The following is a 26983-nucleotide window of genomic DNA, read 5'->3' as shown; positions in this document are numbered from 1 at the left end:
CATTGTTGTTAGCAAAAACCAGCGTGGTTTTAAGAAATATAGGTCCTGTCAAACTAACTTAATTGCATTCTACAAAGAAGTAAGCAGACTTATAGGGATGTGATCTACTTGGATTTTGCATTCAGTATAGTTCCACAAAATATGGTATTGTTCAAATTAAAATAAATTGGTCAAGATGAAAATTTGTGCTCTTTTGTAGAGCATTGGCTTAAAGATAGAGTACTGAGAGTTGTACAAAAATTTTCAAGTTTAAGTGGTGTTGCTCAGGGTTAAGTTTTGGGACCACTTCTATGTAATATATTTATAAATTATCTTGATTGAAATTCATGTTTCAGTGTTTGCAGATGACACAAACCTTTAAAAAGTAATACAATGGGGGCAAGGTATTGCTTTACTGAAGAGGGATTATACTGGGGGAGTGGGCATTCAAATGGCAAATTCAATTTAATGTAAATAAATGCAAAGTTATGAACTTTAGGATAAAGAATGCATGATAAATACACATCCTAAATGGTAGTAAATTAGGAAAAACAACACACGGGAAGGTTTTGGAAATTGTTTTAAACAACACACTAGGCAACAATGTGATATATCAGTCAGCAGTTGCTAAAGTTAGTAAGGTATTGTCATGTGTAAAAAGGGTCTTTAATTCTCAGGCCAAAAATATAATTTTGCCTCTTTATAAATCATTGGTAAGACCACACCTTAAATATGCTGGGCAATTTTGAGTACTATTCTAAATAAGAATATTATGGCACTAGAAAAAGTGCAGAGTCGGGCTACAAAATTAACAAACAGAATGGAACAGTTTAGTTATGCAGAGAGGTTAACAAATGTAAATCTCTTTCGCTTTTTTTTCCAAGTTTGCTGCAAAATTGGTAAGTGCCTTAATATGTTTTTTTTGCATTCTTTTGGATCAACAGCAAAACCAGATGTGAGAAAGGCTAATCATGAAGGGCGCATGTTTATTTTTAGTCTATGTAACTATGTAATGTACGACTATATTTAATATCTTTGGATACACTTTTCAGGTGAATTAATATTTTGTATACATTGCTAAAATCATTTTAATATTTTGATATTGTTGATATATATATTTTTATATTTGATATATTTTTTAATATTTGAATATCTTGAAAACATTGAATATCTTGAAAAAAATATTTTAAAACGTATTAAAAATGTTTTTTAACATATTAAAAATAACACCCAGAGAACCAGAGATGAGTGTGGACATTTTGAGTTATATAAAATTAACATCAAGTTACCAGAATTTTTCTTGGATTTTTGAACAACCTCTCCTGCTGCAATAATAGCCCATACATCCAAGATTGTCAATGCCCCAAAGGAAAAAACAGGATCTTAATCAATGAATATATCCTTGAAAATTGTTCCATTATGGAAAGTAGTATGGTACAACAGCAAACAAAAAGCAGGAAAGCTCAAGGTAGAGGGCTATGCTAACACATTTTATTTCTTTAACGTATTCCTTCAAAGAAGTGAACTCTGAAATGTGCCTTTAAAGTACAAAATGTAAATTTAGCCCTCAACCGGGTGCTATCTGCTCTCCTTTTAATTTTCCCCCCTATTTTACTGCATTTTGACCATAATGGAATAAAAATTTTGAAGGATATACTTGCTCTTGGCTGACTGTATCCCAATATATAGATAGAGTTATTTTGTCTGTACAGAGCCTGCACCTCCAGGACACACAACAGGACCCTATCTAGGTTTCTGATGTACATCAACCACATATCACATGTTTATGCTATTTTGATGACTTGCAAAATGTATATGTTCCACAGATACTGTAGATTGCATGATATATATATATATATATATATATATATATATATATATATATCTTTTTTTATATTTCCAATAGACTTGTGCAAGGCAGAAAATATTTGTTTCATTTGTTAAAAAAAAAAAAAAAAGGAAAGTTCAGGTACACCCAAAGTCATTTTGGCTTATCCGAATGTCATCCATGCAAAATATTCAGGGAAACAATTCTGACAACATAAATATGGTCCAGTTATATATAAGCCAATTACAGTAAACTTTAATCACCAATGTTTATATTTTAAATTATTAGAAGGAATGATCCTAGACGACCCAAATTAGTAATGTAGTTCATTCCAGTTTCTAGCAGAACTAAGTCTTTTGAAGTAGGGAGTCTCACAGAGGTCTTTCATGTAATTTTGAAGATGTATGGCTTAATCCCAATTTGGGACAATTCTTTGAGGCAAGAACATAGCTTTTTAACTCTTGAAGTTTAAAAAAACCTGTCACCAGCATACTATCGAATCCGAATGTAACAGGAAACGACAATCAAATCAGTGAGAAAATGTTGAATGTTTATTGCTGAATTTAGAGTAAAATGGTCTGGAGCTGAAAACTTGATGTGCCTAATGAGACTTTATTAAACATTTACTCCATTAAGATCTTGGTATTTATGGACCACATGCGTGACATAGTATACTATTGCTTATCCACTGACCTCTGAATTCCCTCTCCTGTAGTTTTGAAATATCTTATATGTGGCTTTCAAGCTGTGTGCATAACACAAAACCTAGCCTCTGTGCACAGTATAGGCTGGATACTGGGAAGACAATAAATAAAAAGACAGTTTGATAAGATGTGAATTTTTTTGTAGGGTCAGTGGTCTATTTTATAATAAGTACATGGGAGAAATTAAAAAAAAAAGCAATCATTTATCTTTTCCACTTTTTGGAACTGTTTCAAAGCATGGACCTGGAGTTGCCATTTCAATAACCCTGCTAATCTGGTTCAGGCTGTGTTTCAGTTTTTCACAGCCAATGTTAATGCTTACTGATGTTTGAATGTATAAAATATTCCACATTGAAAATAATGGCTTAAATACTACCAGTAATATTAATCAAGCTTATACTGTGCTTAAAATTCATTCTGCAGGTTGTGCCATACACCTTATGTGACCTAAAATGAGTCAAAGACTTTTATCACATCACGGTTATAATAGTGTGGGTTTTAATGGGTTTAAAAGTTTACAATAACATGGTAGAATCCATTCATCATATTACAACCAACTGTGTGCACTGCATAAGTGCACTCTGTGTGTAAATAAGCAATGGGAACTAACTTTGTTGTGCCTTCTTTATAACGTTATTTAAGACAAACCAAACTGAACATAGCATGCCTCTGGTGTAATTCAAAACAAGGCCATGATTACCAGGCAAGTCTCAATGCAAGGAAAGAATCTCAATACACTTCAAATATACTTTGCAATTTTGGTCAGATATCGGTTTCAAAGAGGCTCTGTCAAATTTACTCGACATAATATATAGGCACATAGGCACAATAGTGGAAGCCAAAGAAGAATCAAAGGGACCTTGTGTACATAACAATCATGTTCCAGACAGTTGAGAGACAATCTAGAAACACACAGGGTTATTCACTAGAGTGAGAATTCAAAGTGAGTTGAAAGTAAATTTCAAATTTAAGGCCTGATTAGCCAAACTGAAAGCATAGCTGAATTAGAGAATTTTTGCAGTTGGGTTGTTTTGATCTTAAATTTGAAATTTGCGTTAAATTCACCTTGAATTCCTTATAGTCAGATTAGGTCCAAGGTCAATATTCCAGAAGAGGGGTCAGCAGTAGGTAAGCCAAAATTTCAGACAATCCGAGAAGACACCACAAGCCAAGATCAGGAAAATGGCAAAGTTATGTACAAAAGAATCACAGGTCACCGCAGTATATATCACCAGAAACAAGATTTCAAATGCTATTTAAATTGTCTGGTCAAAGTTTAAGTGAGGATTACACACACCTTTGTGTCAAGAGAGTGGCTTGGGATCTCAAACAGCATACAGTACCCTTCTGAGTACTCACAACTATGGCAATTTAGAGAGTATAAGGGATAACGTTTTTATGTCTTAGCATAATGTCATAAAGACACCTTTATTTTCTAAAGTGAGAATTCTAAGTGAATTCTAAGTCTATTTCAAATGTTAGATATAGCTGACTTTTCTAGTTTGGCTAATTTTCTAGTTTGGCTAATTTTAACTTCGATTTGACATTTACTTGTTAATTCACGTTCAATAACAATGTTTATATCAAGCAACTAGTCAGTTTCAACTAGCCAGGTTATTTGTTTAATAATTCAGGCAGTTTTATGAATTCATGTATTTACATTGTATTTGTGTGGAGTGACAGTGTGTATGCAAGAGCAAACCTATGTGGGATGTAAGTGTGTGAATTCACGAGTGTATATATTTGTGGGGAGTAACTGTGGGTGCGTGCGGGAATGCAGGGGTGTATCTATCTGTGTAGGGTGTCGATGGTTGCATGTATGTGAATGTGTGGGTGTATATCTGCGTAGAGTTTCATGTGTTTTAACACAGGGTGTCTATGTACACCTTTCCTATTTCATTTATCTCCTTAATCTCTTGTCAAGGCACTTCCCACTGTAACAATTTACAACTGTAACTTGCCCTTAACAATGTCACCTCTGCCTATAACATAGGTTTTGCTATGGAGAATTTTGGTGAATGGAGCCCCACAATTTTTTTTTTTAATTGTTTATTTTTGGTTTGACAGCTGGTACATTGTATATCAACAAAAGTTGATGACATAGAGCATTTAGCACAATATATGTCAGTAAAGAATAGCAGTTGGTGTAAGAGATGCATTGTATAAATGGCAGTGTGCAATACATCCTCCTTCTGTTATTATTATAATTTTTGATTTTAATAAAAGGAAAGGTAATAAAAAACTGTTAAAGCTAAGATAAAGTATTGAATAACCTCAATACATAAGTCCAGGCACATTGTGTTGTGTCTCTAAGCATGTTAGTAAGCAGTTGGGTGTCCTGTTTAATTGGTGGAGCCATATCTCCAGTACAGCTCCTCACGTTAAAGGTGGAGCATTTTTTGCCCTGGATCTCTACAGTTTGACTGCGGTAGGAGAGGAGTAACAGTGGTTTGTTGTTGTTAATTTCAAATTTTACATAAGGAGCTTCTTCTGAAAGCAACTGCCTATTACAAAAACAAAGATCAGTTCCATAGTGTTCTTCCAGGCTTCTAATGAGGAAGGGGTAACTATCAAGCATGAGTGCTAGGGAACAGAACTTTGCTGCACAACTCTCTATTAGTTAAATTGCGTGTCGGATCACATTGAATAACTGGCTATGCAGCTTGTGCTTGTTTCGGACTATACTTTCACTGAGATAACAGAGAGCACCAGCTGGCTAATAGAGTCAGGAAATTATATTGTTCTCTCATGTATACCTACATAAAATAGATAAAATGTATTATAATGTGATCTAAGTTACACACTGTGCTAACAAAATTACCCCAAAAATGTAGAAAAATAATAAAAAAAATTCAGAAGACTTTTACATTTCTAAAATATAAAACCATGCCATATTTGAATTATAGGTTAACTTATAAAAGTGTTATGCCATTGGCAATAAAGTACATTTTTCAGTTAGATCGTTTAGTGTTTTTTTGTTTTTTTTTAGGAATTATTTTCATGACTCAATGGTTATGGGTGCATATATTGCTTTATAAAATAATATGTCATTAGTATGAATTATAAATCCCTTACTTTTTTATCACTGAGTCCAGACACTGTATCGACATACTCCTCTTGGATCATGAAGGCAGCCAGGTTGGCAGTGTAGCTAGCCAGGAAAATAACAGCAAAGAATGCCCAGATGAGTACCATAATTTTGCTAGTGGTGCCTTTGGGGTTTTCTACTGGAACCGAGTTGTTAAAAACCAAAGCCCATAGCAGCCAGATGGACTTCCCAATTGTAAACTTGGAGCCACCAGGACCTGGAAAGAGAAATACATTAACATTATATATTTACCAGGAGGAATATCAACATTTACCACATAGATTAGTTATCATGGTCAGAATAAAATATAGTGCATTTAGCCTTCATATTAACTTGTAAAATGTATTTATTTATTTTTTTCCAATTCTTATTTTACATATCAAGTACTTATTATGTTGACGTGAATATGCGAAGCATGGTGTATCATAGAGGGTTATTTATTAAATGTTCAATAAATATAACCAGCTAAAATGAATCTAGGCCATGCTGGTGAGACCCAAAGCAATGCTTTAATATGAAAAAAATGCCTGAGTATACAATGGTGATCAGACTTTATACCAGCTTAAAGCAGAATTTTGGCTTTCTACTCGAGCCTTTATTAATGCTTCCTAAAGGCTCGAGTAGAAAGCCGAAACCTTTATTTAAGCTGTAGTAAAGTCTGCTCGCCATAACCTCTTTGTGTGCTTAGGCATCTTTTTCATATTGAAGGGTTATTAACTAAAAAAGTGAAAATTGTCATAAACTAAAAGTGAATTAAAAGTGAATTTCAAACTTTAGGTCAAAATAAGTTAAAACAACATTTTTCATATCTGCTATTTTGGCCTAAAATACGAAAATCACTTTAAATTTTCAAGAATTTATCAAATAACCCTCGAAATGTTACTCAACTTGTAAGTCACGTGATTGTATATCAGGTTATTGCTTGCTACCTCAATTTGGTTATAATCAAGTCATCTGTAGAAATCTAGAAAATATTTGCATAGGATAGTGATGCAATTATACAAGAGAATAGATATTATTAAGACAGAAACAATTGCTGACATTTGTGTGAAAACCCAACTGTTGGCATCTCTGATATTCAATATAGAAAGAATATGTCTATCTGGCTTCGCAACTGAAATAGGTAACATAATTTGGTAGCTTGGCTACCTAATTTGTAAATTAATGGATTGCTGCTGAGATTATCTAAATGTCATATTAATTTGCAGATAAACAGTTCTTCTAGCCAAGTCAAAATGGTATTTGTTCAAGCAAACTACAAGCTCTTTGCTTGTAATTAATCTTTATTTAAGATTTAGTATATTAAAGCAAGAACTACTGTAGATTATAATGTAATATCAAGTAAACTTGAGCAGAGAGAAAAAAAAGTGTTTTTAGAATATAGCCCAATCACCCAGTTCTGCACAAAACAAATATCCAAGTAAAAAATCTAAATTCTATCTCTAAAAGTTTCTGTATCTATGCATCAAACGTTGTTGTGAAACGTGTAGAAGTACTGGAAAATATGTCTAAAAACCTAGCCGAGAGGCTGAAAGAAGTTCTCCCAGACTTAATTCATTTAGATCAATGTGAGTTCATTAAGGGAAGGAGTACTAATGATAACACCAGAAAGGCGATAAATATAATTTATCATATAAATCAACTAGATGAAGGTGCGATTATGATGTCCCTCGATGCTGAACAGACGCAGTATTGGGATCCTTCAGCATCAAGGGTACGTTCAGGAAGAGTATTATGCTTTTGTACACTAATCCTCCAGCTAGGATTGCGGAATATATGCTTTTATCAGATTGGTTTAATATTAGAAATGGCACTAGGCAGGGTTGTCCCCTCTCCCCATTGCTGTATATGATGATGATGGAACCTTTGGCTCACTTGATTAGACAAGAAAAATAAATTAAGGGTATAACAATTGGAACATTGGAATGCAAACTAACCTTACATGCGGATTACGTTCTTTTAACTAGCTAGTCCGAAATTTTCTATTCCTAAAGTAATTCAATTGATCGAGAAATATGGTCGCTTTTCCAATTTTAAATTAAATTTCAACAAAACCCAGATACTATTAAACAGAGTATCTACAGATGACTCTAAACATATCAAATCAAAACTTAAATTTTGATTTGTACTCTAAATATATAGATTATCTGGGGATTCAATTATATATGGATCTAGATGAAATCATAAAATTATTATTTAAAACTGGGTGATCTTAGAAATCGTTTTTCAAATGTGAAATAGATGGAATTATCTTGGACGGGTAGGGCGGAGGTAGTAAGATCTTACTTGCTCACAAACTTTAAGTATTTGTTTAAAAACATATCACTCAGAATGAATAATATTGTACTTTGAAATTCAACTAAGAATTAACAAATTTATTTGGCAGGACAAAAAACCCAGAAGAACCTCAGACATTTTATATAGAGATTTTAAAAAGGGAGGTATATCTTTCCCGAATATATTTTCTTTGCGCAATAGTAATATGATAGCACATATTGATATTGCTTGGGATAATTTCTCAAACTCCAGACCGATATGGTTGGAGAATGAAAAACAAGATTTAGGAAAATTAGAACCTTTATTTCTACTCTGTTCAAATATAGATCCTAAGGGTAAAAAAGCAGGTTTAGTTTTACTCAAAACCCGATAACTAGAGACATCTATACAATTTTTTATAATTTAAAGATCACAGCTTTAGAATCACAAAACGTGTCAAATAGGAGAGAAAAGAGCATTAAATGCTTAAACAATTTAGCACCAGATGGGACACTGTTGTCTTTTGATTCACTTCAGTCTAGATTTAATATTTTGCTTAGAGAAGTTTTCAGCTTTCTTAGACTGAAAAACTTAATCTTAAAGAAATCGTTTGTAATGGATAATACTTTCATTGATTTTTTTTAAAAAAAAAAAACATTATAAGCACAAGATCACCTCTAGAGTTTCTGATTTTCTTACCCAATTGCAATTGCAAGAAAAAATCTTACCATGGATTAAATGGGAAACTGAGATAAATATTGAATTGGAATATGAGGTGTGGTTAAAGGCTTTGATAATAGTAAGGAAGAACATTCATAGTATGAATCTAATAGAAACTCAGTATAAACTAACATTGTGTTGGTATTTGTAACGGACCGTTTCGCTCAGAAGGGGATAAAAACCGTTTAGGCGATAATCCCCTTTTCCATAGACCAGCAGCTACTGCAAGCACCAATCTCCCGAACTGCAAACTGTATGAATTCACCAACTCCCGAACTGGAAACACACAAACCCTGGAATCAGCCGAACAGGAAAAGCATACAATCCGCTTACACTCCTGGCAGTCAGCATACAATCCAATTCCCCCAAAAACGAGACGACACATCGGTTTGAGGGTCAAGCAGAATCTGAGGTGCTGGCACACCCAGCCTGGTTTTTATTGCAGTTGTTACAAATACAGGTCCGCCCACAGGGAGGTATAAAACAACCACTCACACATCAGTTATATCCCACATATTCCCTCCCCTTATCCTGAGAGGAAACTCAATTATACAAACAGTTAAAACATACTTTCTACCCAACTTTCACAACTCTAAAACCATACATCACATTCACATAAAAATACATATCCACAATCAATCCATTCAGGGGAACAACATATTAAAAAATAGCATTAATCAGACCAGGGGTTCAAAAGTTAGTAAAGTATCTTTTAAAACCCCTGCCAGCATGGCTTTCCGGCTCAGACCGGTTTTACAGAGCCCTCTCTCCTGGAGACAATGGAGAAGTAATGCAATTACTTCCCAGGACAGAGACAGACTCCATTGAGCACATGGTTGCAAAAAGACATAAAATACCATAAAATACACACGGTTACATTTACTACATAAATTAAAGACATGCAACATATCCCCAGATAGCTTAGGTCTGAGCACATATTATTGAATGGTGCTCAGACCACACACATACAGTTCAATTGCCATGGAGCTAAAGTCTTTCCCATAGTCTTTCATTATATGAATGGGCTCCATGGCATAGCTATCTGGGGTATCACCGCTCACACAGGGCAAGTACCGAATGACCCCACTGTATTTAAAGGGCCAGAATGAGTGACATGCACTCTGTTAGGGCCGAATACGTTTTTAAAGGGCCCAATTTCCCAGGGCCATAGTCCAAAGGCAGCAGGCGGGCAACCAGGCTTCTCCAGTTCATAGTGGCGAGGTTGGCTTCACCAAAGTATTTAATTCCTGTTAGACTACACAAAATGTATTCTAACATAGCACAAATGTGTTGGAGATGTGAAGTTAATGATGGTTCTTTCTTACATATCTAGTGGGAATGCCTTGAGTTATGAAATACTATTAAGTCCCTTCAAAATCTTTTAGTATCTTCATTAGCAATTAGATTTGACTTATCCCCCTTTAGATGTTTCTTTTTAACATTCAGCTTCCGGAAATTATATTCAGAATTGTCTAATTGTGCACTTAATGTTAGCAGTTAAAATATGCATTGCACGTAAATGGAAATCCATAGGCGGTCTAATATGGACAGAGATACTGCATCAACTAGATTACCAATATAGAATGGAGGCAGCCTTTTATCAAGATCATTCCCAATATGAAAAATATCTGAAGCATATCTGAAACATATCTGAAACATTATAGAGAGAATAGCAACGGTTTATTATAGATGGGAACTTACATCGACTCCCCTCCCCCTCTCTAGGTACCTTGAATGAATGATGAGTGAATGATGGTTTTGTCTTTTTAAGTTATTTAATCATTTGCGTGAATATTTACTAAATGATATAGGTACATTAAACTTATATTTAAAAACACACATGAGGGAAAGTTACTTAGCTACTTGTGCAAACAACTTTTGTCTTGAAATTTGCACTTCATATCTAAAGACTGTAAAAGTGTATCTTCGATTTGATAATTTTTTTGTACTCATGTTAATTGTATTTAATTAACCTGTTTATTTTCTTTCAATTGTAATAAAAATAAATAAATAAAAATATATATAATAAATATATAAATATAAAAAATTGGTTTGTTATACACTAAACCACAAGTATACTAACTGTGCATCCAAGGATAATTACCATAACAGTGCACAACTGTCATAAAAAGGAGCCAACAAACCAAGAAAAAAAAAAAGATCTGTTAAGGTCTTGAGCAAGTCCTATAGAGTGGACAAAACATGTTAACCTGGGGAGTGCTACTGTGCTTTTTAAGTGAAGGATTCATTTCCAGTGGAGTGTATTCGCAGTGTGGAGGCACAAATCACCCAGTTCTGCACATAACAAATATCCAAGTCTAAAATCAAAATCCTATCTGAAAAAATTCTATATCTATGCATCAAAAGTTGTTGTTAAACACTAAACCACAAGTATACTAACTGTGCACACAAGGATAATTACCATCACAGTGTACAACTGTCACAAAATGAGCCAACAAACCAAGAAAAAAAAGATCTGTTAAGGTCTTGATCAAGTCTCGTACAGTGGATTAATTTCCAGTAGAGTGTATTTGCAGTGTGGAGGACTTTGTTTCCCTACAGAGGTTTATTTGACTCATGTTTACCAGCTGATGATTGATGTTGAGTGCAACAGAGGGTGGAGTTTGGATTTACTTGCAAGTTTGCACAGATACCACATGTCCCACACAGGGCCAAGCCAATGTTCACCATTGTAGTGGCTGTGCAATTTCTTGCTTGTACCTTCACATGGTGCAGATTATACTATGGATAGCATGCTAGAATATTTAGTTTGCCCACTGTCAGCTAAATACAAGCTTATACCATTGACTGACCTACTGTTTATCTTCCCACCACTACTTTGCTCATTTATGATAACTCCATAACCCCTTAAGGACCAAACTTCTGGAATAAAATGGAATCATGACATATCACACAAGTCATGTGTCCTAAAGGGGTTAAATGGCTACTTTTTATAGTTGATAGTTTAGTGAAATTATATGTATAATGCAGAGCTACCATTGTAAATATAGTCATTTATCTAGAGAGAGAATGTCTGTGTTTATGTGTGCATAGAAATTAGAGGTGGCCACCATCTATGTTTTATAGGCTTTTTTATTTTTTATTTTTTTTAAATGGTACGTGCCTTGAGACATACCTAATGCATCATGAGAACATTGTTGTTTTTTCCACCTGTCATTTTAATTTAGTTTGAATCAATAATTTTAGATAAAATGCTTTACAAGATAGAATAAACACACAACATGCAATTATATTATATAGGAAGATTGAAGAAGCCTATTAGGGGCAACAAATAAACCAAGAATCTTCCCAGAGCATCCCCAACCCCCACTTGGAGTTCTGCCTTTGCGTAACAAGACAACAGAAGTCAGATGGACCATGTCAGGTGGACTTTGAGTGGTGTTCTGTATTTCAGCAGTCATCCATCCCATTTCATGTGTTTATCATTATTGTGTGGATTTAAATAGCAGGATATGCATTGAGATATTTGATGGCACGTTACAGTAGGAAAAATAGGGCAGCACATTTGCTAGACCAACACTTTGTATACTTGTGCATGGGCTAGGGGCCTCCAATCACATATTCTTCAAGTCTCAGGTCATAACTGTCCCATTTGGATATTTCCCAATGGATTGCCAGGATGCCAGATTAAGAGGTATTAATAAATTAATAAATATAATAAATATAGTATGAAATGAGAGTGTGTATGACATTTGTAACACCCTGTGGTTGTCCCAATATCCATTGGGATATGCAGGAAACAGATCCCGCATCTCTTTTTTTTTTACTTTCTTTTTCCTTTTTGTTTCTATAGAACAAAAAAACAGTTGCATTGAGGGTCGCAGCCCTACTTGTTTCTAACTATAAAACAGTATGCAATTCAATGCGTCACACATCACTTACATTTCATTACTTTACAAAACATTACATTACATTAATATTACATTGACACCTTTGGGGCATTTTTGTGGATCTTCCGTTCTGGTCTCAATAAGCTATGACAATAATATAATTTATCTTATTCTAAGTCTTTTGCTCAGGACATGTTACTCAAACTCTCCACTCTCTCCATCCAATATTTGCATAACTCCAGATTATATTTTGGCATAAACATTAAAGCTTCAATCCTTAGTTGGTATAGAAGTTGTATTTTTCATTGTTCAAATTCAAAATTCTTTGAACACTTCCATTTTTGTGTAATAATTAATTTGGCTGCAGCCACAAAATGTACGTATATATATATCTCTCCTTGAATTGTAGTGTTTGTAGGTTGAGTTGTAATAAAATATTATGTGGACCTCTAGGAATCTTTTTCCCTATGATTCTCTCTAATCCACTGAGGACCAGAAACCAGAACTCTTTGATTTTCTCCCACTCCCACCATATGTGCAGAAAAGATCCTTCATCCCTGTTACATCTCCAACAAATCGGAGAACTAGAGTTATACATTTTTACAATTTTTGATGGGACCATATACCAACGGTTCAGCACTTTAAATACTACTTCTAAGATATTTAGGCAGTGAATAATTTTACTAGTTTGTGATAGCACTTGACCCTAATCTGCTTTTAAGATTTTAACATTCAATTCTTCTTCCCATTTTTGAACATTTATATTTTTAGTAGGAGCTTCTATTTTTAACAACGCATTCCCAGCTTTTGATGCAATTTGTCCTACCATTTCATTGTTTAATAATACGCTTAGCATTTCTATACCCTCTACAAGATTATAAAGTTTTTTATCCTCAAATAATGAAACCACTCTTTCTGAGATAAATGAAATTCCTGAGTTAACAACTCAAAAGACTTAATTTTATAACTTATCAATATTTGATTAATATATTTTATACCCTTTCTTAACAATTCTGCTATATCCAGATCCATCATCCGTGATGTAATAACGGAAAGTTTAAAGTTGCTTAGAATTGTATTACCCAAACCGCTACTATATTCAACCTGTTCCATTCAAACATTATCGATCCTAAACACATATTTGAAGCACTCGCTTCTTTCAACTGGCTCAGATTTTCTATCTCGCTCATTTCTGTTTCAAGCATAAACTATCCCTCTTCTTTAGAGCGAAGTAGTTGAGTTTTATATGGATGAAAAAAACATATTCGAAAAATATGTATGATTCACATTTGGGAAGTTTAGTCCACCTTCTTGATTTTTCTGCATCAATTGTTTTTTATTGATTCTCTGTCTTTTTACTTTCCATATAAAATTCACGATATCTCTCCGTATCATATCTAGCCATGGTTGGGGCATTTTTAGGGGGATCATACGGAAAAGGTAGGACCATTTGGGAAGCATTGATCAAATTAATTCTCCCCAACCATGATAATTCAACATGTCTCCATTTCTTCAAGGCGTCGTGGGTTAATTGAAAGGTATTTAAAAAATGTATTTGCATAATTTCAGTTGGGTTTTCCGTGATTATAATGCCCAAGTATGGTAAGTGTTTTTTAGACCAATTAAATTTATAACGTTCCTCTAAATAAGATCTGCTATTTCTCGGTATATTAATGACCAGAGTAGTTGATTTGTACACATTCATTTTATGGTTTGAAATAGAACTATAATCCTCCACTTATTTCATAAGTGCTTCTAATGATTTGACAGGGTCAGTTAGAGTCAAAATCAAATCATCTGCATACAAATTAAGCTTATATTCTTTACTTTTATAACAGAATCCTTATAATGTTATTTTCAAAAATTTCCATTATCATAATGTACAGGATTGGAGATAACGGGCAACCCTGCCTGGTCCCGTTATGTAATGTAAACCAGTCTGCACATATGTTTGGGGCCAACGTTCTTGCCGTAGGACCCTCATATAGCGCTAGGATTCCCCTTAACATCCAACCCTGAATACCAAATTTCTCCAAAGTCTTTCTCAAGAACTCCCAACCGACCCAGTCAAATTCTTTCTCAGCGTCAACCGATAATAGAAGCAAAGGGGCTTTAGTTTTATTGGCAGCGTCCAATATGTCTATTAAGCGTCTACTATTGTCAACTGCTGCCCGCCCAGGTACGAAACCAATTTGGTACTTGTTTATGATGCTATTTAAAACCTATTTAAGTCTGTTTGCTAGAATTGCCAAAAATATTTTTACATCAGTATTTATCAAGGATATTGGTCTTTAACTTTCCGCTTTTGTTGGATCTTTATCTTGCTTTGGGATTGGTAGAATGTTAGCTCTCAGCATTTTTGTAGGAAATCTGCCTATCAAGGCAATGTTATTAAACATATTAGTCATATGGCTACTAATCATGTCTACAAAAGATTTATAAAACAGATTTGAAAAGCCATCAGGTCCTGAGGTTTTCTTGGATTTGAGTTTAAGGATGTCTTCCTCTACTTCTTGTACAGTTATGGGAGCATTCAAATTATTACTATGTTCGATCAATATATTAGGAGTTTTATTATTTGCCATATATTCTTCACCTATATTTTTAGGGGTTGGAAGATTATACAGTTTTCCATAATACATATTAAACTGTTCTCCTATCTCCTTAGGGTTTAAATATTCCCCTTCCTCATCCACCAGTTTCACTATTTTACATGCCGCCAACTTATCTCTTAATTTTTTTGTCAGTATCCTGTCTGCACGATTTCCTTTACTATAGTACTTACATTTTAATTTATTCAAGATTTTTGCATTTTTTTTCCAGGTATTTATGATTAATTTGGTTCTGTAGCTTTTGTAAAATATCTGCGTTTTCTCTAGTGGTTGTTTCTTTATTTTTTTTTATTTTAGCTTTTACGCGTTCGGATTGCAAAGATACCATTGAAGCATTATTTTCTAAATTAAAATTTGCCTGCATACTAATTAAATTCCCTCTCATAGTGGATTTAAAAGCACACCAGTTATTTGAATATGAGGTGACTTTGGGGTCGTTTTCTATAAAGAAATCTCTGATTTGCTGCTTAAATATTTCAAGATAAGACTGATTCCTTAACAAATAGTCATTAATCCGCCAGGAGTCTTTATTAATTTTCTCCCATTGATTTTTCATTGACCACATATTTATACTGTGGTCTGACCAGGAATTATCTAAGATCTTAAAATCTATTAAGTAACTTAAATCTATTAAGTTACCCCAGATCATATCAATTCAAGAATACGACAGATGAACTCTAGAAAAGAACGTAAAATCAGACAACCCAGGATGTAGAGTTCTCCATAAATAAATAAAAAATTGTACTTGTTCATATTACTCCTCAGTGTTGTAGCCATCTTGGCAAGTCTATCATATGCCGGTACTATCTTAGAATTTTTTTTGTCAATTTTAGGATCCAGCACACAATTAAAATCTCCTGCAATCAGACATGTTCCTATTTTATTTGTTTCAGCCAATTCCAAAAATGTTTTCGAAGTTAAGACTGGAGATTCATTTGGGAGATATATGTTAATTAAGATATATATCAGATTCTGCATCTCAATGATGTTGGACAAGTCATACTTATAGAGATTGAAGGGATTTATGGTGTCACATGTTGCAACACCAAATGCTTTTTTTTATCGTATCCATATGCTGTGTGCTCTATATGACATATTGTGAACAAAAAAGTTTTGTGCACAAAAAACTTCATCCATTTGTACTAGTCCCCCAGGCCCAAGGTTGCCATCTCTCCCTGATAGATATATATGATTTTTTTACTTCTTGTGAATGTGAACACACCCCACTTCCCAACCTGGGCAAGAAAGCATGTTTCTCTTTATGAGGATTTTTTTAACCCCTTAATGACAAAAGCTTCAGTTTTCTTGTTTTGTACACTTCAGGCACCAAAGGGCTTCAATGCATTTGACAGATATTGGCCTCATTAATATGCTGTATTTTTTGCCATACTAAAATCTTAATAGTTTTTGCACACAAAAAATGTTTGCAGAATTCTACATGGTAAGTGTGTCTCATTAGCCATACCCTTCATGCCTGAAAGACTTCCTAATCAAAAGGCTCAGCCACAACAGCACTGAGTGAGTTACTTTTAATTCACATTGTGGCTCAGAGAAACTACAAACAGGTAGTGACATCCTTACTATATGCCTCACTGATTGTCCTCTCTTTCTAATGCAGGTTGTTTTGTTGCTCTGATCATTTAATACTGCCAGCTACTGAGCTGTGCATACCTTTTTGATGAGGAAGTCTTATTCTTGAGTGAGGGGGTGTGGCTAAAGAGGCAGGCTTATGGATGGTTCAGCATTCTGCAAAACATTGACTTATTTTATCCAAACACTATAAAGATTTAAGCATACAAAAATACAGCATTTTAATGAGGCCAAATCCTATCAAATGCATTAACCCCTTAAGGACCAAACTTCTGGAATAAGAGGGAATCATGACATGTCACACATGTCATGTGTCCTTAAGGGGTTAAAGTAGTATAAGGGGAAAATCGGAAAATAAATAGAGTTTTGTAAAATTAGATATATGTAAAAATAATAAACAAATAAGAAATAGCACATCTTATCTCTACATAGTGAATGACAGGATCATTCAACCATATGCATGCACCTAGGGTGGAGGAGCACAGAAGCCGAAAAGATCATAGAGACCAACTGTCGGTTTTAAAACACTGTACGACCCAAGGTGCGTGTTTATCGCTGAAGGGTACTGTCATATACTTATGGTAGGAATGAGTTTTTCTAAAAATTTTGAAACATATTTTTTGCACATAGCTAATTTAAAAACAAATCCATTTACAAAAAAATTATAATAAAACAAATTTTGCTGAAACTTTTTCTGTGAGTGTAGGATGGAATTATTCTGTCATAAAATCTTAAGGGATTAAGGTTCTATATTGTTGCAAAGTCTACACATCACAAAAGGAGACTGTCAGCAGTGCATTGACTGCTTTTGTTGTTTTAAATGTTTTACTTTCCCACAGACTGTCAAGCTGTTAGAACTTTGTGAACCTTTTTGATAGAACTTAATGTAAAGGTTTTTACACTTTGTATAATTTATATTTGTGCTATTTGTTCATATACGTATTGAATCAATATAGTACCAAACAGTAACCTTTTGAGCACTAACATATTTTGTTTCCCGGTGTAGTGATGGCACCTTCTTGTGATTGCCTTTCATTACTATGTCCCGTGCCAGGGGTCCTTGAAGTTACTGTTTGGTGACCTCTGTTACATCACTGGTACCTTCCTGTCTCCAGAACAGTCTACATAATCTGGTATTGCCTCAGTACCTAAACAAATCTTCAAAAATGGTTCATTGCAAATCTGATTAATCAATAAGATGCTATAAACTAGTTTCAATGATATTGATCTTGACAAGACCCATTCCAAGCAGGAGCCCTTGGCACTACCCATGTGCAAATAGAAATAATTACAAATTCACAAGAGAATATAATGTCATGTCTTATAGTATTGAGTACAGTCTACTTTTGAAGGGCTGTAATCATTAAATTGAGCTGATCAAATGTGTTTCTAATTTGATCCAGAAAATTGACAAGCTCTGCTTGGGTTTCTCATATGAATAGACAGTTCAATTGAATCATTTCCAAGTTGTATATGCAATTTTTATGCTACCAAAATGATGCTAAAGCAGTGGTGTTATTGAAATTTACATTGGTCCTATCACAAAAAATAAACTTTATTACCTTTTTATATCTTCCCTGAGCAATCTAGTTTTCATAAGCTCTAAAAAGCCCCTACATATTCTTATGTATAACATTCAAGGTGACCGAACTTGACTATAGCAGAGCTTAAAAGACAGACGTCACCTCAAAACCATTTTAATAAAAAACTCCTTTCATCAGGTTTTTAAATGAATTTTTTTTTAATAATGATGCATATGAAAAAAAAAGAGAGAGATAATAATAATTGTGTCCAGATATTAATATCATAGAATAGATCATTTTAGAAAGTGGCAAGGGGGTGGGCATATTCATAAAATAAAGAAAACAAAAAAACATGACAGTACCGCTTTAAATACTTCACAACCAGCAACATCTTCTACTATTTACATAAACATACATTTATACAAGGTATAAAAAAGGACAAGCTCCGCACTTTAAGAAGATAAATACCACCTGGTTATATAAATAGCATATCTAGAATAAACAAAAACTGTACATAGCGTTATACAGTAAAAAAAAAAAAGGGGGCAAAACAGGGAGGGGGAGGGAGGGAGTGAGAGAACTCACAAGACGTCGGTAAATTCAAGCTTGTCTCCCCAAAGAAGGGGTAAAAATACGCCTGATGGTGCTTCAACTTGCAGCTGTAGGTTATAAAAAGGAGGAAAGCCAATAGCGTAATAAAGTAAAAACAACACTGTTAATGATTAAAAATGCACTTACAAGAAGGCAATATGTTCAGGCATATCTCCACCCAAGGTGGACCTTGAAACAGCACACTATTATGGGCTGCATGGAGCAGGAACAACAATCTTCTAATTACATATAGTGACATTTAAGTTAATTGCAACTGTAATCATCTATAAAGTATCCACTAGACAAATTCCATGAAGTCTATTAAAAATAAAGAAATTATAGAAAATTGCCTATTTCAGGTATTTTTAACCCTTGTTCTTAGACTCACTACTTCCTTAACAACTTTAAACTTCCTCCAAAATCTCTGTAATAATTTACTTAATACATTGCTAATACTGGCAAAAAGCACCATATTATCCACAGACTAACCAGTACATTTTTTTCATTATCAACTAACCAGGTAGGAGTTTATCTTAAGCCACAAAATGTTGCTTGTTCTAGCAGTCATGTACCCACTTTTGTTTTCACAGAACCCAATAAAATAATGATGATGATTGCCTTAAATGATGTACTTTGGACCACAAATTTTTTCTTCATCAATATTTCCATGCCATCATTCAACTTGTATTGAGTTTATTTTTATTTCACTAATGCGTTCATGGAATAAAGATAGTGGTATATTTAAAAATTAAATATTTTCTTCATTAATGTCATTTTTGGTAAGCCCACACATTCAAACGTTGATGTTGTGTTCATTTAATAGTTTAAATAACTTTTCAGGTCAGTAGAGGGCTACTGCTCCAGGGACTGAGGCTTCCCTGACAACCTAATGCAATACCAATACTACATTTTCATCAAAGCTATGCATTTTAGTAATGTTTTTACTGTTTTTATCTAGTGTCCATATAGGGGCTATAGAACATTTTAGTCACATTTTGGCCCATCATGTTTCATTTATATTTGGCAAGCAGACTTTCATCTCATTTACTAAAATGAACTAATAAGCTTCCAGTGCAAATCTAACAAGACTTGAACTGATCAAAACAGACTGATGATAGTGTTTTGGGTTTATATGTTATACTTGATATTTACTCACATATTATATTTGTGAACTTCTAATAACCATGAAAAAGTCTTCTTACTCATTTTTCATAAAAAAAAGGAATGAATATAACAAAGTGGGGTCCCATGACTGCCCCTGCCCTTTTACCTTTACTACAGCTATGGTGAGCCATAAAATCAAAGAACATACCAGAGGGCTCAAAGTCCCCTGGCTCAAAATGCACAGAATACCGAGGGGATCAACAAAATACCTCTCAATACAGCTTTGAGTTTAAGGGATCACATATTGCACAGTGCAAATTACAATGTATATTATCTTTTCTTATTAAATAAAATGTCACCCACAATGCAGTGTGTGTGTGTGTATATATATATATATATATATATATATATATATACACACACACACACACACACACACAGATTTATATACTTTAAATTATGAGATACAAAGAAAGCACTTCTTACATTTCAGTGAATAGCAGGATAGAAACAAAACATACATCATATTACAATTATTCCTGTTGCAAGGTGGACAGAAACAATTTGCTAGTGGGGTAATACACGTGTGAAAAACACAAATTCAATACAAAAATCTGAGTGACACTAACTAAAATATTGCATTTCTGCAAAACAAAAAGTGTCATTTCAACCAGTGTTTACAATGGCAGCTAAACCTACAGGGAACTAGAGGTTGTGATGGAATACACGAATATTAGATTCACCTTTAGACCCCCTTTGTTCAAAGCTAAAGCATGACACATTGTATTAGATCTATTACAACAGCACTCCTGATTGAAACAACTGTGTCTGAAATAACAAAAGAAGGAGATTCATTTAAAGGGAATGTGACAACCAAATAAAGCAGGATTTATTTTGATGAGCTTTCACATGTTTTACCTGTTCTTTTGATTGGTTAAATTGCATGCATTTAGAATGATGGCCCAATTAAAAGGTTTAAGGGACATCTCAAGTGGTCTGCATGCAGTTACCCTGCCCTTTAGCTCTTCAATGCTTATAGTATAGGGTTAAGACTGCCTCTAATGGATGTCTACCAGACAGCCACTAGAGCTGCTTGATGCTGTTTTACAGCATTTAATTCCATGAAAAGATGCTGGACCTCTTCATGCAAAGCATGTTCGGTGTCTTCTAAATTCCAATAGGAAGGCATTATGTCAATTCTTTCCTAAGGGGAAGGCCTAAAGCCTGCATGCATCTGACATTGGAGGAGGAAGAGACTGACCCAGCACTGAAGGTGATTGGCACTGGAATCTGGTAAGTGTTTAAAGGGTTATTTATCCATTTCATGGCTGACGGGAATGGGAAGGAAGGACGGCACAGAGGTAGAGGGACACTTTTGTATTAAGAATACAGTTTTGTGTCCCTAATGCTATAGTGTTCCTTTAACTTTTATTCTTAAAGTTAAACCTGTTTCATTTTGTGTGTGACTTAAAATGAGTGCTTGGTCCTTTTAGGGATTGTTTGTTTTTTGTTGTTGTTTGTTTTTGCATATTTCATATCTCGGCATTACTCCCAGTCTGGGAGGACTGACTGACAGCCAAGGCGGTCACCCCTTGGGTAAATTATGCCACCGCGGGCCATGTGATCCCTCTGAAAAAGCAGTCGCATGGCCGCATGAGACGTCCATAGTGCTGCCTGTGGTATCAGGCACTCTCACTGCTGCTGTAAAATAACAACTTTTAGTAAATTAAAAAAAACAAGAAGTACGGTTGGACTGAAAAGTCGACACTGACAAGTTTGATGTATGAATTGCTAAAAAAACGCATCTTCTTCACTATTGCGAGTCCTGTGAGTGCTCTCCATCAAGGAATTCTATACTATAGGCTGGAGGTTGCACTGAGGCACTGACAAGACGGGGAGCTATTGAGTGCGAGACACAAGGGATAGTATATTAATATATACGTATATTATAAAAATACATGTAGAATTAAATTACACACACATACATATATATATATATATTAACTATATATATTATATTATAAAATATAAATAATAAAAAAATAGTAAAATATATATATATATATATATATATATATATATGATTTTATTCTAACTGTATTTTGATATATATAAAGCGCTACGGAATCTGTTGGCGCTATATAAATGGCAATAATAATAATAATAATAATAATAATAATAATAATAATATATATATATATGTATAAATGAATAAATAAATAAAAATAATACAAACTGTATGTATATCCATATACATAATTAAATAATTTCATAAATATACACGTAGAACTTCAAATATATAACTATGTATATATATATATATGTATATATATATATATATATATATATATATATATATATATATATATTCAAATTCTATGGGCATATTTGTGTTATATTTTGACATAATTAAGTAATTTTATTGATTGAATTTGAGGGACCTGCCTGACGACCCAGGCAGAAAGTCCAGAGAATTTAATTTGCTAGCACGATATTTAACCCTGTAACTTTCCAAGACAACCTAAAACCTGTACATGGGGGGTACGGTTTTACTTGGGAAATTCCGCTGAACACAAACATTAGTGTTTCAAAACAGTAAAACATATCACAATGATGATATTGTCAGTAAAGTGAAGTTTTTTTGCATTTTTCACACACAAACGTCACTTACTGCTTTGAAACACTCATATTTGTGTTCAGCAAAGTCTCTTGAGTATGCCCCATGTACTGGTTTTATAGTGTTTTTGGAAGATACAGAGTCAAATATAAGGCTTGCTAATTTTGTTTTTTTATCGAAATTTGCCAAATTGGTTATGTTGCCTTTGAGAGCGTATGGTAGCCCAGGAAGAAGAATTACCCCCATGATAGCATACCATATGCAAAAGGAGACAACCCAATGTATTGCAAATGGGGTATGTCTAGTCTTTTTTAGTAGCCACTTAGTCAGAAACACTGGCCAAAGTTAACATTCATATTAATTTTTTGCATTTTTCACACACAAACAAATATAAACGCTAACCTCGGCCACTGTCAAAGGCATCATAACCAGTCCGGTAAATTTCAAAGTGTAGAAACTGAAAAATGTGCCATGCTATATTTGACCCTGTAACTATCCAAAACATAAAAACATAAACCATAAAACCTGTACATGGGGGGTACTTTTGCATTTTATTGCAGTAAAAACTAGCAGTATTGTGACATTCACAGTTAAAATGCAACGCAGAACTAGCATTTTTTTTAAATCTTAATTTCTCACACTTTTTTTTATTTTATTCATAATAAATTGTGTTTTATATATGAATAGTTCATGTGAAAATAAAGCCCTGTTTCTCCTGAACAAAATGATATATAATAAGTGTGGGAGTACTTAATATGAAAGAGATGAATTACAGTTGAACAGACATGTAGAGCAAGTTCCAGTTTTTGTTTACGTTTTGCTTTGATCACAACTTGTACAATTGAAAATATTTAAACTAAAAAATAATTTTTTAATGGTGACATTTGTTTCCATTTGAAAAATACTTTGAAGAATAATAAAAAAAACGAATATATGCAGTTTGTAAAAATGATGCAGTAGTCAAGAGTTCTCCATCAAGCAGGCCTGCATGGGATGGTGTCATTACACAAAACCAGACATATGAAAGCACGTCTAGAATTGCTAATTAGAATGCAGCTGACCCAGCAAACTTATAGGAAAAGGTGTTGTGGCCAAAGGAGATCAAGGTAGAGATTTTTGACCATACTATATTATATCAATAGCAAAGTACGGTGGTGGTGCGTGCGAGAAAGTTTACCTTTCAGCAGGACAGTAATCTCTGTGCAGTGTGTGTCCCTCCGTACATAGAGTGTGTGTGTGTCCCTCCGTATATAGAGGGATTCTGTGTGCAGAGCAGAGTGTGTCACTCAGAATATAGAGTGATTCTCTGTGCAGAGCAATGTGTGTCACTCAGTATATAGAGTGATTCCAAGTGCAGAGCAGTGTGTGTCCCTCAGTCTATAGAGGGATTCCCTGTGCAGAGCAGTGTGCATCTCGGTATAAAGAGGGATTCCCTGTACAGAGAAGTGTGTGTCACTTAGTATATAGAGGGATTCCCTGTTCAGAGCAGTGTGTGTCACTTAGTATATAGAGGGATTTCCTGTGCAGAGCATAGTGTGTCCCTCAGTATATAGAGGGATTCCATGTGCAAAGCAGTGTGTGTCCCTCAGTATATAGAGGGATTCCATGTGCAGAGCAGTGTGGGTCCCTCGGTATATAGAGGGATTCCCTGTGCAGAGCAGTGTGTGTCACTCAGTATATAGAGTGATTCTCTGTGCAGAGCAGTGTGTGTCACTCAGTATATAGAGGGATTCCCTGTGCAGAGCAGTGTGTGTCCCTCAGTATATAGAGGGATTCCCTGTGCACAGCATTGTGTCCCTCAGTATATAGAGGGATACCATGTGCAGAGCAGTGGGGTCCCTCAGTATATAGAGGGATTCCCTGTGCAGAGCAGTGCATGTCACCCAGTATATAGAGGGATTCCATGTGCAGAGCAGTGTGTGTGTCTCGGTATATAGATTGATTCACTGTGCAGAGCATTCTGTATATCACTCAGATTATAAATGGATATACTGTACTATTTTCTAAACTCAGAATTTTCACAAATTACATCTGAATGTTAAAACTGAGGCAAAAATAGCTGATCTGATAAAGATTCCCTCTGCTATTGTCACAGCATGTTTGTTTGGTTTTTTTCATCTGTTTTCCCATTTGGGTTTATTTTGCAAAAAGAATCAGAGTTTTGTGAATGACCCTCTGCACTCTCATAGTCTCTTACTCCGTCAACGTGTGTATGTGTGGTGTTTGCTGGCTCTGTGTCATGCATGTTCTAGCTGTATGTAATGTGTGTGTGGATGTGGGTGTCTTTATGTGCGGAGTCTGCGGTCTGCATGTGATATGTGTGCCTTTATATATTCTTGATTCATGTGTCTTTTTCTATATTTGGTGCACTCTAATTTTTGCCTTAAACTATTTTATCCCAGTAATGGATTTTAGCACACATGCCTGACAACAGATTAACCTAATATCCTTGACAGTAAATAGATATCCTTTTTCATGGGATCTAGCCAAACCAGAGCATAAAGCAGGCTAGTGAAAAGTCTTATAATCCTCATTATGTATTGTCTCTTCTCTGTGAGATTACATTTGGCAGTTATTGGTTTATCCATTGTGATTATCTTGAGTCTTTGGGTGATACCTAACTCACTTTATCTATACATATAATTAATTTTAACAGTTGGTTTGAACAAGTTAAACGGCAGTCGCTGTTCTAGGAATGCCATTGTATATAAGTTGACTTTTTCTTGACTAAGGCAAGTAAATAGGCTGGTCTCACTGGAGTGGAATGAAAGGAAGCAATAAAGAGGAAGAAAATAGTGCAGTAAATCAGGTGAAACACCAGTTTGAAAAGATAGAGGTGAAGATAGGTATTTAAACACAAGAAACACAAGAGGTGAAGATAGGTATTTAATAGCATAAATAAAGTGGAAAAAGTGAGGTTATAAGCCTTTATGCCATGTTTAAACACCCATGACAAATTAAGGACTCCTGGCATCTACTCTACATATCCTTTAACAAATCCCCTATATAACTAAAGGGGACTTATAGTTAGGGAGTCATGCCTTCACAAGACTGTTGGCTGTAACGGTGATTACTCTCAGCCAGGATTCACTAACACAAGGAATTGTGACTTCTTGACAAGGACATGTCCATCAGCATGAAAACTTGGTATGTGTTCAGTAAAATATGGTGACACTGGTAATTATGGGTGCATGTAATCTGCACATGGAATAAATTAAAAGTGGCAGAGCAGCTTAACTTCCATTTGGCAATGCAATGGCTTACTGGACACCCCTAGAGCTACCATAAAACTGTGCAGCAGGACTACTTTGAACTAAATAATATACAGCACTCAGAACTAGCAAGGCAGCGTAGAAGTACGATTCGCTAAGCATTATGGGAGTGTAGTCTTAAAGGGTGATATGCAAGGAGAAAGAACCTTGAAGGAGAAAGAAGTCACCATGGAAGCAGAATTATTAATTTCATAGTTGTATATACATAATTGCACACGCATTGACATAGAATACACACTTAACAATATGTTCCAGCACACTAGTGAATGAAAAATCAATAAAGACTATACCTTTGGGCAGAAGCAATGAGAGTGCTTACAGACGTATACCTCATTAGATGAAGCATTACTTATTAATAGCCCATAAAATGTTTTTAACAATTGCGTGTCTTTTGAAACAAAAGGCTTGATTGAGGATTTCATTGTACATAATGAAATAATGAAAATAAAATAGAAAAGTGAAATATGCAGTAAATCATTGCCTTGTATGTCATTGGGATGGATAGAATTCCCACACCCTGTACTGTTCCGAATGGAAGGGAGTGAGGATTGCCGGCAGTGCACGCACGGTTACACGCATTCAAGGCCGGAGGTCGTACTAGGGATTTCACAAAGATACGGATGACTTCGCAAGATCATTTGATTGCGCATGCGTGATGGGGTCGCACATTATTTCTAGTGATCAGACACTGATTGGTTAGATGGTACCAGGAAAAAGAAGCAGGTAAGTATTAAAGAAAAATCATATTTACCTGCCCTTTTTGTCTGCAGAATGAGATGAATGTCTCATTCAAAGCTAAAGCTTTTTGAATGAAACAATTGTCACAAAGTGAAGTCCTAATCTCAATACTATTGAGAATCTGTGGTACTATTTTAAAATTGTACTCCAAAGCGCCCCCCCCCCCCCCTGACAACCTGAAGTACCTGTAGAATATCTGCCAAAAAGAATGGGCAAAAATGACTTCAAGTCACTGTGCAAAGCTGGTAAATACTTATCCCGAAAGACTTAAAACTGTTATTGCAGCAAAGGTGTAAAGTAGTTTTATAATACCTCAGTTTTTTTTTTTTTTTTAATATTGACTCAGAACTAACTAAATTTGGCTTTAAAATGTACTTTGTACAAGTTTGTAATACACGTATTGAGTATTTGTGAGTATGTATTATTTGTAATCCGAAAAATAAATGATCACCTTCAATAAGTTTGAATACTTTTGCCAGACACTATAGACACTATATTTGCCAGACACTA

The 26983-nt window shown here is 34.6% G+C and overlaps 1 protein-coding gene across 1 annotated transcript in view; it reads right to left on the bottom strand.

The window, feature by feature from the left end:
- GRIN2D (glutamate ionotropic receptor NMDA type subunit 2D) overlaps nt 1–26983 on the bottom strand; it is a 420255-nt gene that overhangs the window by 133667 nt on the left and 259605 nt on the right. The window contains exon 8 of the mRNA XM_063436111.1: nt 5587–5816. Within this exon, the coding sequence (XP_063292181.1) occupies nt 5587–5816 (230 nt within the window). The remainder of the gene's footprint in view (nt 1–5586; nt 5817–26983) is intronic.

Source organism: Pelobates fuscus, chromosome 11 (genome assembly GCF_036172605.1).
Source record: "Pelobates fuscus isolate aPelFus1 chromosome 11, aPelFus1.pri, whole genome shotgun sequence".
NCBI classification, from domain to species: Eukaryota; Metazoa; Chordata; class Amphibia; order Anura; family Pelobatidae; genus Pelobates; species Pelobates fuscus.
The sequence above is the reverse complement of the archived record's forward strand: the minus strand, read 5'-3'. Positions and strand labels throughout refer to the sequence as shown.